The 18,546-nt window shown below is 43.1% G+C and overlaps 1 protein-coding gene across 2 annotated transcripts in view; it reads right to left on the bottom strand.

The window, feature by feature from the left end:
- CDK13 (cyclin dependent kinase 13) overlaps positions 1 to 18,546 on the bottom strand; it is a 626,606-nt gene that overhangs the window by 72,879 nt on the left and 535,181 nt on the right. For both annotated transcript variants that reach the window (XM_069215885.1, XM_069215880.1), the window contains exon 15: positions 9,325 to 9,771. In XM_069215885.1, the coding sequence (XP_069071986.1) occupies positions 9,325 to 9,771 (447 nt within the window). The remainder of the gene's footprint in view (positions 1 to 9,324; positions 9,772 to 18,546) is intronic.

The following is an 18,546-nucleotide window of genomic DNA, read 5'->3' as shown; positions in this document are numbered from 1 at the left end:
TCCTTCCAAGCCTTGGCCCACAATAACTAGGTATTCTGCTTCCTAATGGCCTTCGGGTGCTGTCAGGGAAAATGGTTGTATCAAAGACACCACATGCAGCTGTTGTAAAGATCCAATAAAGACCATTGTCAAAGTTGGGAGAAATTTGGTCTGTGAAACAGGGAGCGCCTGCTGGCCCTCAGAGATAAGGCATGTGGGAAAAAATCCAGGACAATGTTACTTACCCAGTAGACATCTGTTTGTGGCATGTATGGCTTTAGATTCACATGCTGTGCATACTTCTGCCATCTAGCGCCAGGTTTGGATATGCGTAAGTTGTTTTCTTCTCCTTTTGTTGGCAATGCGCATGGGCATCACTTCCATTGTTTGACTGTTTTCTGCCATGAGGTGAGTGAAGATGGAGAGATTTGTAAAGCTTTGTATGGATATCCATGCAAAGAGCAAGTATAAAAAAAGGGTGAAAACTTACTGCGACGGCCACAGGTGTCCAGGCAGGAGGCTAGGCGCATGTGAATTTACAGCACTACATGCCACAAACAGATGTCTAATGGGTACATTTTCCGTTAAAGGCATGTGTGGCTGTAGATACTCATGCTGCACAAAGACTGAAGCAGTCCTCCCTAAAGCAGTGGCTAGCCAGTGGGAGTTGTAGATACTGGGAAGTGTGTACATATCACTGCTTGGCCCATTCTGTCTGTCGTCTTGCTAACATCTACCCAGATTTTGTTTGTGAAGGCATGTGGTGTAGACCAAGTAGCTGCTTTGCAAGTTTCAGCTGCTGGAATGTTCCCCAAAAAGGCCATGGATGCTACGTTCTTGCGAGTGGAATGAGCTTTTGGAGGGATTGTTAAGGTTCTCTGTTTTGGCATAACAGGCTTGTATACATTTGATTATCCACCATGCAATCCTTGATTTGGAGATGGCCTTCCCTTTGCGTGGTTTTCAAAGAGCGACTAACAATTGGCTTTGGGTGGGTACAAAGGACAACTCTGACTTTATGCATCTGAAAGAATGGTTCTTCTAAGGTGCTCGCTAACACCTCTTGAGGAAGTAATAGTGACTATAAAAGCCACTTGCAAAGAAAGGAATTGGAGTGGACATAAATGAAGTGTCTCAGGGGAGGGGGAGGGGGAGGGGCGATTCCATAAGCCTAGAGTATGATGTTATGGTTCCATAATGGTGCTTTGGGAATTCGGTTTGGGGGGGGGGGGGGGGGTTTCGCAGTGAGGTATTACCCTTTTGAGGCCTTCCATGAAGACTTTGAATACTGGAATTTTGAAAAGAGAGGTATGTTGTCTATTTTGTGGATATGCAGCCACTGCAGTTAGGTGAAGCCTCATAGAGGTAAATGCTAGTTCAAAGGTTTGTAAATGTAGCAAGCAGCAGAAAATATTTAGTATATACTACTGATGTGAGTGGGTCAATTTGTTTTAAATGACAATAGTGAACAAAACTTTTCCACGCATAGTAGGTCTGTGTGCTTCTTTGAGAATGGCCATACATTTAGGTGGGCATTTGAGATAACTAAATTCAAGAAACTCAGGAACCAAACTGCAAGGTTGAGTGTCCTGGGTGGTGTATTTCTCCATGGTTCTGTGTGAGAAGGCATGGCCTGGTAGGAGAATTGTTGTAAACCGTGGTTGGCGAACCCAAGTTGTTGCTACCAAAATAAAGGTGAGGGATGATTGCCTTAACCTCCAAACCATAAATGGAAGTAGACGGAGAGGATGAAAAGCATGAGCAAATATCCCAGACCAGTTCATCTGTAGTGCACTGCCCTAGGAGGGTGACTATCTGGATGCAAGGTTTAGGCATTTTGCATTTTTTTGAGGTTGCAAACTCTTTGTGGACAGCCCCACCTCAGGAAGTATTGGTGAAAGACTTCTGGGTGGAGTTCCCACTCCTGGACTTGTTGCTGTGTCCAGATGAGGTTGACAAAGTCTTTCTGTTCCCAGGATGTTTCGCTAGTAGGTGTATTTTGTGACAGAGATCCCACCTTCAAATTTCTTGTGAGAGCTGTGTGAGTTGTGGAGATCAAGCCCCCCCACCCCCCTGGCTGTTGTCTTCCCTGTGCCAACTAGAACTGCTTTCCCACTAAGTGTGGAAGAAAAGCTTTCAACAGTAGCTGCACTATTAGTAACTGATGTGAAACCCCTGGTGTTTGGGTTTCCAATGTGCTTAGACGGTCAGAGTGTTCAGAGGTGGCCCCAAACCATGAGGGGTGCATCTATTGTGACGGTCTCCTGTGGCACAGGGCTGCAAAAAGGCCACCTATAACACACTGTTTTTCCAGCATAAAAGAGAGTGAAAAGCTTGGTAGCTTACCAACATTAATTCACCCCAGCGACCCTCTGTTGGAGATCATTGTTGTGCTAGGTATTCCTGCAATGGACGCATATTCAGTATTGCATTAAGCACTACTGCAGTGCAAGAGGTCATCATGCCTCTAAACTGTTGTGGCTGTAATATGGCATTCTTGTTGGAAGGAGTGCCTGAAAATACTATTTTTGCCAGATTAGGACAAGCTAACCCTTTTTCTGCATTGAGAATTGCTCTTAAGTATGGTTGAATTTGTTGTGATTGGAGGTGGGATTTTTCAACACTGACTAGGAATTTCAACTTGTGTAGAAGATGTGACGTTTCCTGGCTGTGTATGTTTCGTAACCGATGGGTAGAACTTCTGATGAGCTAATTGTCCAGATAAAGGAAGTGTCTTTAGGGGACTACTACTGCAATGCATTTTGTGAATACCCTAGGAGCTGTAGTGACTCTGAAGGGGTGTACTTTGAAATGACAGCAAACATGGGGTAATGTCAATGCGCTGGGTGTATTGGTATGTGAAAGTATGCATCTTTGAGGTCAAGTGTAGTTATAAAGGTCCCATGCCATCGAAGAGGTATGACATCTTGAAGCATGACCATATGGAAATAATCTCAACAGATGTATTTGTTTAGAGGTCTTAGATCGAGAATAGGCCTGAGTGAACAATCTTTTTGGGGTATTAGAAAGTATAGGGAGTATAGGTCTAATCCCTGATGTTGTGAGGGCACTTCTTAGATGGTTCTTTTAAGAAGGAGGGACTGTACCCCCTCTCTGAGAAGGCGTATGTCTTCTGGTGACAGTCTGTGTCTGCATGATGGTATTGTGGGAGGTATGGTAATGAGCTCCAAGCAATTTCCTTTCTCTATAATGCCCCGTGCCCACTGGTTGGAGGTGATGTCTGCTAAATGGGTTGAAACTGTTGTATATGACCCCCAACAGGTGTTCTGTGAACAAGGGGCATAAGTGGAAAGTCGGGGTTTGGTAGATGTGGAAGGGGTAGGGATCCTTACCTCTTCCTCTTGAATTATTTCCCCTATAGTTGTGTCTGGGATAGCCACGATCTCCCAGAGTTTGCAGGCGACAGTATGTTGTGGTGGTTACTTGCAATATTTTTGTTTGGAGCCTCCACGAAAGGGTGTGCATCAAAAAGAACGACAGAAAGAGGGTTTTGGAGTGTACCCATTGCAGTTTCACAGTCTTCTTTCATCTTTTCTAAAATGATGTCCACTTGTGGCCCAAAGAGATGTCCCTCATCAAATGGGAGAGCCACAAATTCTGTTGGACCTCTGGTTTAATCAGGGGTGTGGAATTTATTAAAATATCTACTTGTCCAGGGGACAGGTTGCTTCTCAAATCTACTTGTCCTGTAAAAAGATCTACTTGTCCCTTTGGTGCCATGTAGTGTGGCGACAAATTATGGCAGCAATTAATAGCCTCTCTGATTATGCCAGGGCTACTACCATAGTAGGGCTTGAATACTTGGAGTTTCAATCCCTACTGTAGCAATTTCCTTATTTTGCCACCTTTCTGCAGATCTGCATACTGGGGCTGGAGGAAGCAGTAAGCAATAGTTCCAGGGCTGGAATGCCTTTGAGTCTGCAAACCTACTAACCTGCATGTTTTAAAGATTTTTACCAGCTTCTCTCTAATATTTTCCCATAATAAGAAAGGTTGGACATTTACTCCTGACAATGGCAGAATTAGAAATTCTTCCAGGGTTGGGAAGAAAGTGGCTGGAGGGAAAATGAACTTGCAAATGCTCAATAGATTTTCACATGAGCAAATCTACACACCGTATTTACCCACGCTAAAATACAGTTCACAAATATTTTATAGGGGTACGACATATACCATGGGTGCACTTTTGTGACTTTCTTTAAGAATTTGGGGCCACAAGTAGGTAGGTTCAGATTTGTGACCTGCAAATTGCAAGTCGCAAATCCGAATGTAGGATGGTGTCCTTGACACCATCTGTGATTCGCAAGGGCTTCGCAAATGCCCACATCATGAATAATCATGAGGTGGGTCGCAATTTGCGTCCCCCTCACGAATGGTGGCCTGCTGGAGACAGCAGACCTCCATGTCTGTGACTGCTTTTCAATAAAGCAGTTTTTTTTTTTTTGTAATGCAGCCAGTTTTCCTTAAAGGAAAACGAGATGCATAACAAAAACGAAAAATGAAACGTTTTCGTTTCATTTTTTCAGAGCAGGCAGCGGTCCGCAGGACCACTGCCTGCTCTGAAAAAATGTTTACAGTGACATTCACAATGGGGAAGGGGTCCCATGGGGATCCCTTCCCTTTTGCGAAAGTGTTATCACCCATTTGAAATGGGTGCAAACTGCGATTGGTTTGCGCCCGCGTTCGCGGTCACAAAACAATCCTACATTGCACTGCGAGTTGCAATTAGGAAGGGAACACCCCTTACTAATTGCGAGTCGCAAACCCGTTTTGTGATTCGGTAACCAGGTTACTGAATCGCAAAACTGGGTTTGTGCATCGCAATGTGCTTTTTGCACGTCGCAAACAGCGAAAGTCGCTGTTTGCGACATGCAAAAAGCTACCTACATGTGGGTCTTGGTCCCTAATTAGGTCTGGTGTTAACAAAGACATTTTGTTTTTATTAAACTTCTATTTCTCTCTCTTTCGGCTGGCTTTACTGTGAGTGATCGCATTCTGCTCTTCCACAAGGAGCATATTGCCACACAAAGTAGTTTTGTTCAGTGTCAGGAACTACAGTGGCAATCAGTGACGTAACGAAACTGGAGGGTGCCCCTTTGCAAAGAACATGGAGGAGCCCCCTCTCCACACTCACTCAGGGCAGGTGCTGTGCTGACGGGGCCCCCTGGAGGGCGGCTGCGGGGCCTTTGTTATGCCGCTGGTGGCAACGTGTGCTTTAAGAGTTCAAAAACTTTTTTTGGGGGGGTTTGCCAATGTTTGTTACAATGTTGAGGGCCTGGTAGCTCCCACAACAATAAAGTGTTACAAAAGCCATGTCAAAACAAGACACGCATTGATGAAACTAAAAGACATATAAAAGTATGTCAGATCAGTTGGCTTTGTCAGTGTTTGTTTATTTTCATGCTTCCCATAATCGTGTTGAAAATGGTTACACTGATTTTCCATTAGAAATATTTTTGGGAAATACTAGCATGCATCAACACATTTTACTAAATGACACTTCATTTGCATATAATCAGAGAGCATTCTGGGAGCATTATACTTAGCCTCTTAGTCTAAACTTTTCAAACATGTGTGTACACGTTTTTTTTTTGTACTGGAACCAACGTCAGTAGTGAAGTGTGACCTTAAAACATTTCTTTACAGCACGCACCCTAATAATGAAGGCTTTCAAATAATGAACCATAAATACAAGTTCGAACAGCATTATCTTTTGGAAACACATTACCTCAACTGCAGAGAGTTCAACTCTCTGTAAACAGGCAGCCAAAGGGTTTGTGCTGCAGGGGGTTGGGCCTACTTGTCCCAAGGACAAAGTAAACATAAAAACTTGTTGCCCTTGACCCCAAACAAGATGTCCCGGGCGTCGGGCGATAGGAATTCCACATCCCTGTTTAATGCCTGATATCCAGAGCCATGTGTGTCCTCTAAGAATAAAGCTTGAGTTGATTTCCCTGAGCAGCTGTGTCAGCAGCATCAATGACACATCTTATGGTGGTAACTCCTGCCCCTTTTTATGATACTGTTCAGGAAGGTATAACAGGAGCGCCTCCATGTGACCCTATCGTACCTGCTTAAGAGGCCCACAAAATTAGCAATCTGCCAGTGGTTAGCAGATTGATTTGCTACCCTCTTCCTCGCTGCACCTATTCTCTAGCTTTTTCCTTGCTGTATGTATAACAAGAGAGTCTGGTATAAATTGGCCTCTAATATAAGAGATCTGATGGAGATGCCTTGCATTTTTGTCTGCACAGAGTAATCACCCATGCAGGTTCCTTGAAGATATCCCCTGTATATCATACCATACCATTAAGCATATAAAGACATTGTGTTGTTGCGCTGGACAGAGGGGAGTGTTTCATATAAAAAAATCATCCTGTACAGGGTCAGCGGGAAGAGGTACTTTATGGTAGGCTGCTGCTCAGGCCACTAACTTGATAAGTGGACAAATCACCTGGAGGGGAGGGCTGGGCTGGGTATAGGGCTGGACTGGGTATAGGGCTGAGTCTGCTGGTGCCTCAGCATCGTATGTGTCCCACGGATCTAGCTGTGGTGACATGGGGGCTAGTTCCTCACACTCTGATTCCTTGTGTAATGGGAGCAGTGACCCTTATGGTGTATGAGAAGGTTCTCTATGTGAGGACTGTGGTGAAGGCTGTTCCTGAATAGGCTGTACTGATTTAGAGGATGCAGGAAAATGGACTGGTGGCCCTGTCTACTTTATTCTTAGCTTTTGGTACTGGGGCTTTGTCCAATGCTTCTTGGAACTCTTTAGTGGTAGAGTTATAATTTTCCCCGTCTGTGGATGAATTTCTAGGCGTTTCTGACAAGCACCCTTTTCCTTTTGGAATCAAGGAATTATTGGCTCAACTGTTTTGGCTTCGATGCAGATGGAGAATTTTATGCTGCCAATTTCAGTGCTGACAGTTTCGGAGCCGAAGTTTGTCCTTGGTGCCTACTATGGCCTGAAGGCAGTGGTAGCCTGTTAGGCTGTTTGTGACACTCATGAGCTCTTACACAGCCTTTCGAGGAGGCCTGCTCTGTGCAGGATTTGTGTCGAGGGGTTGGATGTTCAGTACCCATGACATTTTGTGTAGCTGGTAATTCCTCGATTCCCAGGCCATAGTTTGTCTTTGTCCTGTAGAGAAAACACTTCATTAGCTGCTGACGCCTCAGCATGATGTTTCAGACACTTTTCCGCTCCAAGGAAGTCCATCAATTTGTCACCGCTCCTCCAGGACATCTCTAAAAATAGGGCTTAACAGTCATGGAAAGTCTTTATGGATCTTATGAAGCAGCAGGCTTCACACTTGAGCTCGTTGTGTTTGGCAGAACGACAAAGGTTACAGACCTGATGTAGGTCTGTCTGAGGGTATTTGGAATGGCATTGAGAACAAAACTTGGAAGGCGTTTGTTACATTACCCTTGCAACATTTCATGGTACAATTCCCAAGTCTGAGAAATAAGGCTTCGAAGACCTATCGAAGAACCCTGATGGAAGGGCATTCTTTGACCTGATAAGATCTAATAAAGGGGTACGCATGCTAAATAATAACTGATCAAGAAAACTGTTGGAATATGAAAATGTTGTCACAAAGGACTTGATCTGGCTCACGGAAGCACATGTCCAAACCAGACAGCAGAAAGAAAACAGCCTGACAATGGTGTATATGCCCATTGGCATCACCAGCAAAAGAAGGAGTCACCGAATCTCATGACTCGAAAGACTTCTTCGAAGCCAAACAACTTAGACATATCTGGACCCAACACTAGATGGTGGAAGTATGCGTAGCATGTGCATCCACACAGCTATGCATTCCTCAATCAGATTTCCATACTGATGTTGGCACCTGTTATACACCAATGCAGTCATGCTCACTGGGTGGAGTGAAGCAAATGATGCAATGTGGCAGCTCTGGAGTGCTAGGGATGGGGACAAAAGCTTTGCTAGACCAGCCTGATGCCTCAGGAATACTATAAAGAAAAGAAAAGGGCAGGAAGATGCATCAGTCGGAAATACCAATCCGAACAATTAGATTAAAAAAATAGGCTCTGGAGTGAGGCACCCTTCCACAGAATCTATTCTCTACATACTGGCCATAAAACATGCCTTTTTCTGGTAAAACAGTATATATTATTTTAATTATCTATATGGGATTGGAACACTTTTCAGTTCCTTTCCAGAATTAGTTTAGATACAACAATTCACAAATCAGAGTAGGTTATTTTTAGCCAGGATCCTTAACCTCTCAAGCGAAGACAAATTGAAGAAAACATCAGACCAGTTGCTCAAAGCAAACAATATATGGGCCAGATTAACAAGGGAAAGCCTGTATTTATAACAAACCATATCGGCAAGTGGGTTGATGATGTTTTTGGGGAGTGCATCATAAATTACATAATGATCCAACATGCTGTAGTTTGAAATCAGCTGGCTGTGACATATTCTGAATGGCCTCACAGGAAACTATCATACCTAAAATATCTCAGCCAATAAGTGGAAGTCCATGCTGCATTCCTGATGGTGCCACAGCAGAATGGCTACCTAATTATTTTTATATTAGTTTGAGAAAGAATATCTAGCATAAAGGTTTAATCAAGCCAGTTAGCATTCATTCTGCTTCATACTATGCTGCCTGAACTATTTGCTCTGCTTAGTCCTCTGCCTACTGTAAAGATACCTGGCCCTAATGTTAGTCAAGAGCCGATTAACAAAAATACAATATTTGCTCTCCTTAGACATGTATTTCAACAGACTATTCCTTCTGCATTTCAGTAAAACAAGCTGAAAACCAGAAGGGCTCAATTGCTTTGACCTTGTGTAACTGTATGTAGTTGACAGCTCACTGCATTTTCTTAAATGCCCACATAAAACTCGATGCAAGACTATTCACGAGTAACAAAATACAAGAAAGTAGGCAATCATTTTTACAACAGTAAACCAGCCTCCTTAAAGGTCTATCAATTCATTTCATCTTTACCTCCGTTCCTGTGGGTGTAATTACCTTTCTAAATTCAGAATGGCTAAGACCTACATATGTACACTAGTGCAGCCCCCAAGTCTTTCGGCTATACCCCTGTGCTGTCTTCTGAACACATTAAAAAACAAATGACAGGGCAGAATGCTTCCAGATTTTCTCAGCTATTGCCACTTGTTCAGGCCTGAACTGGAGTGCAGCCAAAGTAACCACCAATGCTGCATATTTTTGCATGCATTCCAAACATCTTATTTGTTATTTTAAAGCTCTCATCATTGTGGCAATGCCGTTAGTTTTACAGAAACAACTAAACCAAACCGTAATAAAAGATGAATAAGCAACTTACCAATTTTAGGGGTTCTGGGCTCATCAGGAGGTCTCGATTTTAATGACGTTTCAGATCCATTTTCACTCTCATTCAAAGTCTCTTTTTGTTTAGATTGCTGGATCTTAATTAGCTGAGAAACTAGCACGGAAAAAGCATTCTGAACAGATGCTTGAGAGTTGTCTGAATTGATGCTGGGTGGCTTTGTCTGAACTGGTGGCAAAATAGGCTGGATCACTGTTGGTGCTTTAACAGGTTCGGGAAGCTTTTGTTCTGCCTGCCTCTCACCTGCTGCTAAGATTCCAGCAGGGAGGCTTATTTTATTTAATTGTTGTTGAGTCTCAGGATTCACTTTAATGTTCAATACCTGCGCAAAATGAGCCATATTGACACTTGAATTGGACTGCAGCAAATTCAGCAAGATTGCCACTTCATTCTGATTTAATTGATGTCCAGAGCTCTGGTTACCTAAAATGAACGACAACACTCAAAATAGTGACATCAGTGTTCATTTTTGATCAGTAAAATATGCTGCACTGACATAGGTTTTAATAACTGCATTTTTCTGTACCCCTAAAATAAATAGAAGCTAAATTAACAGCAGGATTTGTCAAGACAAATGCCGTGAACCAGACAACAACCAGTTTAAATTGTACTTGAGACTGAAAGAAACAATACTCACTCTAGTCTAAGGAATACACTTCTTTACAGCCATACATCACTTTGTTCAAAAATGACTAAAGCCTAAAAAGCACCTCAATAGTCATTTAAAGAAACAGGTTACTTACATTTGTAACAAGATTTCTAGAAGATACTCGTATGCAGATTCCTTACCTCCTGCATCTGCTCCATATGCTAGAATCAATCTTGTCAGAACTTGTCAGTTATCTTTAGTAACACTCTTTCTGGTAAAAAATGATGTAGCTGCAGATTCTTCACAATTAGAATATTGCCCAGGCACTACACTGGATCCAGAAACATCTTCAGCAGTACCTCTGTGTGCCAATAGGTGGCACTGTGCAGCTGTCCGCGGAAGCATTTTTGCTCCAGAAATGACGTGCTGAGCCTATTTAGGTGCCACTCTGAAACACGGACGTCAGTTGCATTCGAAGCTAACGCAGAGCCCCAATAGTAAATTGGTTGTGACCAGTGTGCAGATTACGAGGATTGCCATTTTTTTTTTTTTTAGGGATAGAGTCCAAAGCACAGAATAGGGAGGATGGGTGAGCAATCTGTTAGAGTCTCTATCAGAAAGAGGTTTTCCAAAGGTAAGTTACCTGCTCTTTTTATAGAGACTTCTACCTGCAGATTCCTCACCTTTTGAATAGATACCAAACCAGTATATTTTTAGAAGCGGATCTGTGAATGGACTCAAACCAAAAGTCTTGCTGGACCGAGCAGACAAAATGCTCCTCTTTGCGAACCTGGCTATAAAGACACTAGTTCTTAGTCAATGAATGAAGTGATCCCAACCTAGCTGCCTGACAGATCTATGTCCAGCACAAAAACTCAGTCTACCAACGCAGTGGCAGCAGGTTTGGTCCAATTGGAAAGAGCTCACAGACATTCCAGAGGTTGTTTTTTTGCCTAATGCAAAGCAAATCTTAATATAGATTACAATCTAGCAGGAGATGGTCCTTTTCAGCACGGCCTTGCCTTTTTTTTTTTTTTTGCTCTTGTGAACCCTACATAGAGCTGATTGTATGTAAAATCTATGTAAAACCTCAGTGCTCTTTTTTTTGGGAGGGGGGTCCAACTGATGCAGTCTCTCAACCTGCTTAGAGCAGGGAGACGGGGTGAAGAATGCCAATTAGGTGATATTCTGCCTGACTTGCAATGGTGTCAGAACTTTCTGTAAGAAGGATGCTCATACCTGCAGAACCAGTTAGCCTGAGAGGGTGGTGGCGTACAACAGGTTGAAAGAGCATGAAACTCACTTCCACTCCACACAGTTATTATGGCAGGAAGGAACACAGTCTTGAGAGTGAGAAGCTGCAAGGGACAGCAGTACACATCAAATATGTGATGATAAAGTTATGGTCGGTCCCACTGTGGCATAGCAAAGGGAAGGGCGCAAACAGAAGTTGGAGACCTTAAAAAAAAAAAAAGAGGTGGTTTGAATAATGAGCTCAGGTACGCAAACTGTGAAAAGGCAGAAGGAGTAGAAAGGTACCCTTCAGCTGTGCTAACAACAAAGTCTTGCCAGGCAAGGGACAAAAACTACAAAACACCAGAAGCCTTTAAATGGAAGGGTCTATTTAGCATGTGCCTCACCAAGCCACAAATTTGTATCAATGACCAGCATATACTGTTTTTTTTTTTAGGGGCAGACGGCTGCAAAGATGGCATTAACCAAGTTTGAAGGCATTCAGTTGTCACAACTCAATCTTTGAGCAAGAAGGTGGAAATTGAGAAGGCTCGGGTGCAGGACCCTGCCCAGTTGCTGCAACAGCAGATCCAGATTTCCTGGTACATTCTGATATCTTGGTCAAGAAATTCTCGGCTAGGGGTTATCCCACAAAATTGATAAAGGATTCTTAGAAAAGACCTAAATATTATGACTGTCATTCCATGTTCCAAGAAAACAATAATAAAACCAATGAAAGGTTAGTAAGCACTATTAGTCATTCGAATATGAATTGCAAAATTAGTCGTCTTATTAATTCACAATGGCATAGCCTTAATGTCAGGTCAGATGCAGAAACATTGGAGAAACCTATTTTCGCTTTCAAAAAGAACAGTAACTTGAGAAATATTCTAGTTAAGTCAGCAATGAATACTCATGAGGATCTTACACAAAAGTCTATTTCGGGTCTGGAACCGAAAATTGGCAATCACAAATGTGGAGATTGTTCAGCTTGTAGGGGAGCTATAATTTCGAACAAAATCACGTTTAATAATAAGTCCATTGTGTTTAAAGGGATGTCAAGTTGTAGATCGAAAAATGTGGTATATCTGATTTTTTGCCCATGTAACATGGGATACGTGGGAGAAAGATCAAGAGAGTTCAGAATGAGGTATTATGAACATAGATCCTCTCTGAAGACCCACAAACCAAACACACCTTTAGTTGCTCATTGGACAGATTGTAGTGACAAAGAAGATGACATCAGATGGACAATATTGGAGAAGACAGTCCCTAGAAGTGGTTATGATTCAGAGGAGGGGAGAAAAAAGCGAGAAGTGTTTTGGATTTTTTATTTGGATAGATTTCATAAGGGATTGAATGAAGAAATACCGTGGCAGAACACCCTTAAGGAAGGTTTTTTTGCAATACTATAAAAAAATGTTTAGATTAATTTAGGATAGTCAGAATGCCTGTGTTTGGTAATGCAAGTGTAACAACATTTTCTTTTTGGTATTTCTAAAGATAATTTCTTCTCTTTCTATTACCATGTGATTGGTGAATAATCAGGCGGCTGCTATGAGAGGTATACAATGTTTCCTGTTTAAAGATGGCTGACACTGTTTTGGTGTCTATTAGCCTGAATTGTCGAATGGTTCTTCCTCTATTGCTTGGTCCTTTGCGGTAGTGTGATTATCAAGTGGCTATAAAACAGCCAGTATGCCTGTGTTTGACAATACAAGTTGTAACAACACTTATTTTGGTATTTTAAAAGACAATATCTACCCTTTTAATCACCATGTGATTGATGAATAATCAGGCTGATGCTACGATAGGTATATGAGTTTGCCTGTTTAAAGATGGCTGACACAGTTTTGTTGTTTATCAGCTGGAATTTGTGAATGCTCCTTTCTCTATTTCCTTGTCTTCTGCTGCAGCGTGATTCCAAAGTGCCTATAAAACAGCCAGTGCTGTCTACAGTTGCTGTTTTTAGAATGTACCTTATCAGAACTGGAGTTTTGACCACCTTTTGCATCAATGGGTGAGTTTTATAATGAATAAATGTATGCTGGGTAGCTACCTATTTTAGAACTCAGGCATTCGTTTAGTACAGATGATCTGATTTGTAATTAGCGTTTGGATTGGAGGTTTGCTGTAAGTTTTGAGCACCGTTTCTAGCAATAGGGTGCTGGTTTTTCGTCAATGGAATGATGGTTCTGAAACATCTCTTAGACAGTGCGGGATCGCATGAACTCATAGCATATTAGGTTATAGGGATTTTTTGTTCTTTACTGTGAATATATAGGGTTTTGAGGTATATTAAAACATACTTTCTTACTATGGACCTTTTAACCAGTAATTATGTTCTGCCGGTCGAGTCTTTTGTTATTATTTTGATACAAAGGTGGACCATGATTCCTTTTTTTTAGTTTAGTGGTGTTTACCTCTTCTTAGACCCAGGTAGGTAACTGTGATTAATCTATTTTAGAGTGACGAAGGAACATATATTGAAATACAACTTGAAAGGGAGAAACACCATCAGGTATGATAAATTGGTTTGTTTGTGTTTCTGCTTGTGGTATGTATGTGTTCACTTTTGCCTGTTTTATGTATTTTTTGCTCCTTGAGGGGTTGCACAGGCTTATTTTTTGGTTTTGGTATGTTTCTTTCTTATAATTAGGTTTGGTTACACGTTTGTTTTTCATTCTGTGTTTCTTTATTCTAATTTTATTTGGTGTCTTTTACTTTGCGAAGGTGTAGGTACCCACATCAACTTATTCTTTATTTTGGTTATCATTGGAAGATATTGGAATGTTTATATGATTATTGCAATATACAACACAACTGTTACACTAATGTTTATATGATTGATTAATATATTCCTGATACATTGTTTTTGATTTAGATGAATTATTCAGTCTTTGGTGCTTTTTTCTACATATACATGCCCTGAGGAAGGTGGCTGTGGGATACATAAGGAAGTATAAATCCACCGAAACGCGCGTTGGCACTGGAGTACCAAAGTTGACAACGAAGACCCCAAGGTTCATAGATCCTATGATGGATCATTAAATTCGGACCATTTGGGGAATGGACAGCATTGTGATATCCTGCTATCTCTAAGAACCAAGGAGCGTTTGACTGTCAAAGAATTTTTTTTTCCAAATAAGATTCGTATGAAGGACTTGTCATGTGCAGTGACTTTTGAAAAAAAAATGTGGGCGACCTATAATTGTTAGATGTGGATCATCATATTGCACTTACATGTAGATATATGTGATATTGCTGAAATTATTTATGTTGAAACTGAATATCTGATGTGTGTTTGTCTTTTTTTATATATTCCGTCATATGTTGTCTTAAGTGTTATCTTTATAAGTGTAAGTTCATGTTGTGTTGTTAATGATATGCATTTGAGTTGTGTTGAATAGGATTTGTTCAGTTATGAGTGCATAGTATTAGGGTAGGTTTGACTATTTACATTTTCATTAAAAGGTAGTTATTATATATTTGAATTTTTACTCGATTTGCATATATTTTCTTCTGTTTTTTAAATAGGAGAGTATTCTTCTTTTCGTTGTTTTGTATTTGTTCCCGTGGTTTACTCTCCTAATTATTTCAGGGGCCCCTTCTGAGTGTTTTTTCCTTGAAACAGCAGATCCTACCAGAGGGGCAGCCTGATAGGAAGACACATGCCCATGCCAAGGAGCTCTGGATACCTTCCTCTCATTGTCCAATCTAGGGTCACTAGAATGACTTGGGCCAGGTCGATCTTCAGAACTCCGAGCAGAAGTATCAGTACAAAGACATATAAGAATCCTGGAATTCCACCCTAGGCAGAACGGGTCTCTTAGTGAGAGACTCCTTGGAAACTCCAATGCGCAGGACTGCTGATGTGCCCTCTCAGTGGTGACAAATAGATCGAGCCAAGGTCCTCTCCCACACCCCTTTTCCCCCCAATCTGTGGAAGAGACCTTGTGCCACCTACAGACGAAATTACTCGTAATCTGCTATATGCAGACAGCTGACCTACTTCACCCCGTGATTGAAAAGCCCTGCCAGGTGGTTCTCTACCAGGAAAATTCCTTGATAAGCTAGCCATTTCCAGAGGTGCACTGCCTCCTGGCACACGGTCCATGACCCTACTCTTCCATGTTTTTTCCAATACCACATAGCAGTGGTGTCTGTGACCATCTGTACCAGCCACCCCTTGATGGATGGAAATAAGGCTTTCAACACCAAGTGGGTGGCCATCAGCTCCAGAAGATTGATATGGAGCTGGGATTTTACCATAGGCCTCCGATCCCAACCTCTCTGAGACAGCAGCTCCAACCCAGAAGTGGCACATCAATCAGCTCTTGGTGAGGTAGGGAGGGGGGTCTGCAAATGACCCAATGAGGGTTCAGTAAGCACCACTGTAGATCTTTTGCAGTTTCCTTCAAAATCTGAACATGGTCTGAGAGATTTCCTTGAAGTTAGGCCCACAGATTTCAGATCCCACTGCAGAGCCTGCATGTGTCACTTGTTGTGCTTGACCAGCTGGATCCCATCAACTCCAGCATCCTGAGTGTCTACCTCAAAGAAATCCAGGACAAAGGCTGAAAGATCAGAATCATAGCTTGAAAGCGATGGACTTTCTTTCCTGGGGAAAGGGCACAAAGCTGAACCGTGTCCAGAATAAATCAGAGGAAAGGAAGCGCATGAGAAGCAGTAAGGTATGACTTTGGCACATTGATAGTGAACCCCAAAGATGAGGTGGTTTGCCACAGTCTGAAGCTAGTTGACTACTGCCTAGGGCAACCCCACCTTCAACAGCCAGTTGTCGAGGTAGGGAAAGAGTGGCACCCCTAACCTCCGAAGGTGTGCTGCCACCGCCATCACTTTCATGAAAACCCGAGGGGCACTGGTGAGACCAAATGGAAGCACTGTAAACTGAAATTACTCCTGTCTCACTACAAATCGTAAGTATAGTTGATGGGCCTGCAGGATGGGTATATGGAAATAAGCATTCTGCAGGCCCAACACCAGTGTGAGCATTTTTTTTTCTCCCCCTTCTGGAGCAAAGTGTTGAGGGGTGCAGGTCTGAAATAGGACAAGGACCTCCGTCCTCCTTGGGCACTACAAAGTAGCAGGAATAACAACCATGTCCTACTTTTGGCACAGGCAACCTGATCGATAGCCCCTTTGGCCAAAAGGGCTTATCCTCTGTGCCACAAAGTGGACAGATGGTCCTTCACTGGTCACTGGGGGATGATGGAAGGTGCAGCAGTGAGAGAATGAAAGGAGGTCATAACCCTGTTGAACAATTTGCACAACCCATCTGTCAGCTGTTATGGTCTGCTAACATGGCAAGAATAAATGGATCCATCCTCCTACAGGAAGGCTGCTCTCCGTTAAGGGCATGCTAAAAGGGGTTTGGCAGGTGTGGCTGCAGAAGGAATAGTGGACTAGGCAGCCCTGTTAACATTGACTGCAGGGAGGTGGGCACCATGGCCTTGACTAAAACTGCAAGGCAACTTATTGAGGCTGAATAAGCTTGTGGTATTGGACGCCTCTACCGAAGACACAAAGGGAGTGGTATGGTTGATGCGACTGGTGAGGTGGTGTATATAAGGCCATGGAAGGTGCCATGGCCCTGCTCTCCATGAACCACTTAATTACGCAGTGCAGCTTGTTCCCAAACAGGTGAGGCCTGTCAAATGACATGTCCATGAGGGAGGACTGGACATCTCCTGGAAAAACGGTGGACCGCAGTTGAGCGTGGCGATGACTGGCAACACTAGTGCCAATGGCCCACCTGATGGAATCAATGGTGTCCAAGTCACAATGAATTGTGAACTTGGCGCAATCAACCCCGTCCTGTTTACCAAGGGCGAGGACAGGTTGAAGATTTTCAGGACCATCAGGCAGGACCTGAGCCACTGGGTCCCATAGGGTGTGAGACTAGCACCCCAAGAGACTGCTGACATTTATAGAATTAAGTGCCAAGCTGGTGAAAAAGACAACTCTTTTCAAAGAGGGAGGGGGGGCATGACAGATGAAGGTGGCTTGAATGTTTGAATGTGTTGGCCTCAGTCCTGCTTGCCGACAAATGACCAACCAAGCTTGCAGGACAGGGGTGCTGAGATAGATATGAAGGGACAATCCAACTTTGACGGAGGAGCCAGAGCATGGTTTGGTCCATGCTGCAATTAGGTTTCCACAAGGGCCTTGTTAAAAGTTAACTGGATCTCAGTGGATGTTTGCCCCACCTGACGGGACTTCCGTATGAACACAGGTCTTGACCTCAAGGTGGGGAGCTGAAGGTCAAGGAATTCAGCCGCCCTATGCATTACTATGAGGTACTCTCCTTAACTGTGTCTAAAAAGGAATGAAGTGCATATGCCCTCCTTTCAGAAGGCTCGGGCAGAGGAAGCAGCACTTAAAAGCATCCTAGCATGGCCTCGGTCTAACTGGTGCAGACTTGGAGTCAGAGTACAATAAGTACCTTGTCTTCCGTAGTCCATGTACTCTGCATTGGCATCGAAGTACCAGGAACTGGCATGCACTGTGGCGCCCGAGGTGGAGTTATAACTGGAGCCGGATGCAGTCCTGTGATGGGCTCAGAAGGTCCAACCAGCACTGAGGGCGAACTTGCCAACTGTAGTCCAGAGGAAGGCCTCTTGGCTCCATGGTGCTCAAAGGCATGCCAGAGATAGTTGGCAATGATCTAAACAGCTCGAACACTGCCTTGTGGAACTCTTCAATCTGTTTTGGAGTGTCAGATGGCCCCGGAAACTCGGATTGTGCTGCAGCAGGTTGGGTGATAGGCTCTAATGCTGATCAATTTCGGCAGCAAGATTAAGAAGAACTGCGTTACCTCTGCACTACCTCAGGATAGTGAGAGAGTGAGGAAGAGGCCAAATTCCGCTTATATTTCTTGTGGTTTTTTTCTTTGACTTATCAGACGAGTTTCATAGACATGCAGAGAACGACCCCTTGATCGACTCCTGCAACATCTAGTCCAAACTTTTAATTTGCAGAGGTCCCCCTACTGGTGCATGGCGATGTAGTGTTTTGCCTTGTATGCCCTTCAGGATCAATGTGCAACTGCTGCAGGTCTTGTAGCTTGGAGTCAACGCAGGCATCACAGGCAAAGCCATTAAAAACTGTAACCGAAGTACAATGATCGCTATATTTAGTGGCCCACCAGAATGTGGCATGCCCAGACACCATCCCCTTCTCTTCAGTTCCTTTATTCAAAAGGGGTGCTAAAGAAAGGAGCCTGTAAATTGCCCACTGTTTTAAACCACCTGGTCTTTCAACACCTTCCTTCTGGGGGACAGTCTGCCCTGTGAAACAGAAGAGATCAACTGAGATTGTGAATTCCGTATTTAGGACCTTTATTCGCCTGCCCC

This window comes from Pleurodeles waltl, chromosome 2_1 (genome assembly GCF_031143425.1).
Source record: "Pleurodeles waltl isolate 20211129_DDA chromosome 2_1, aPleWal1.hap1.20221129, whole genome shotgun sequence".
Taxonomy (NCBI): domain Eukaryota; kingdom Metazoa; phylum Chordata; class Amphibia; order Caudata; family Salamandridae; genus Pleurodeles; species Pleurodeles waltl.
The sequence above is the reverse complement of the archived record's forward strand: the minus strand, read 5'-3'. Positions and strand labels throughout refer to the sequence as shown.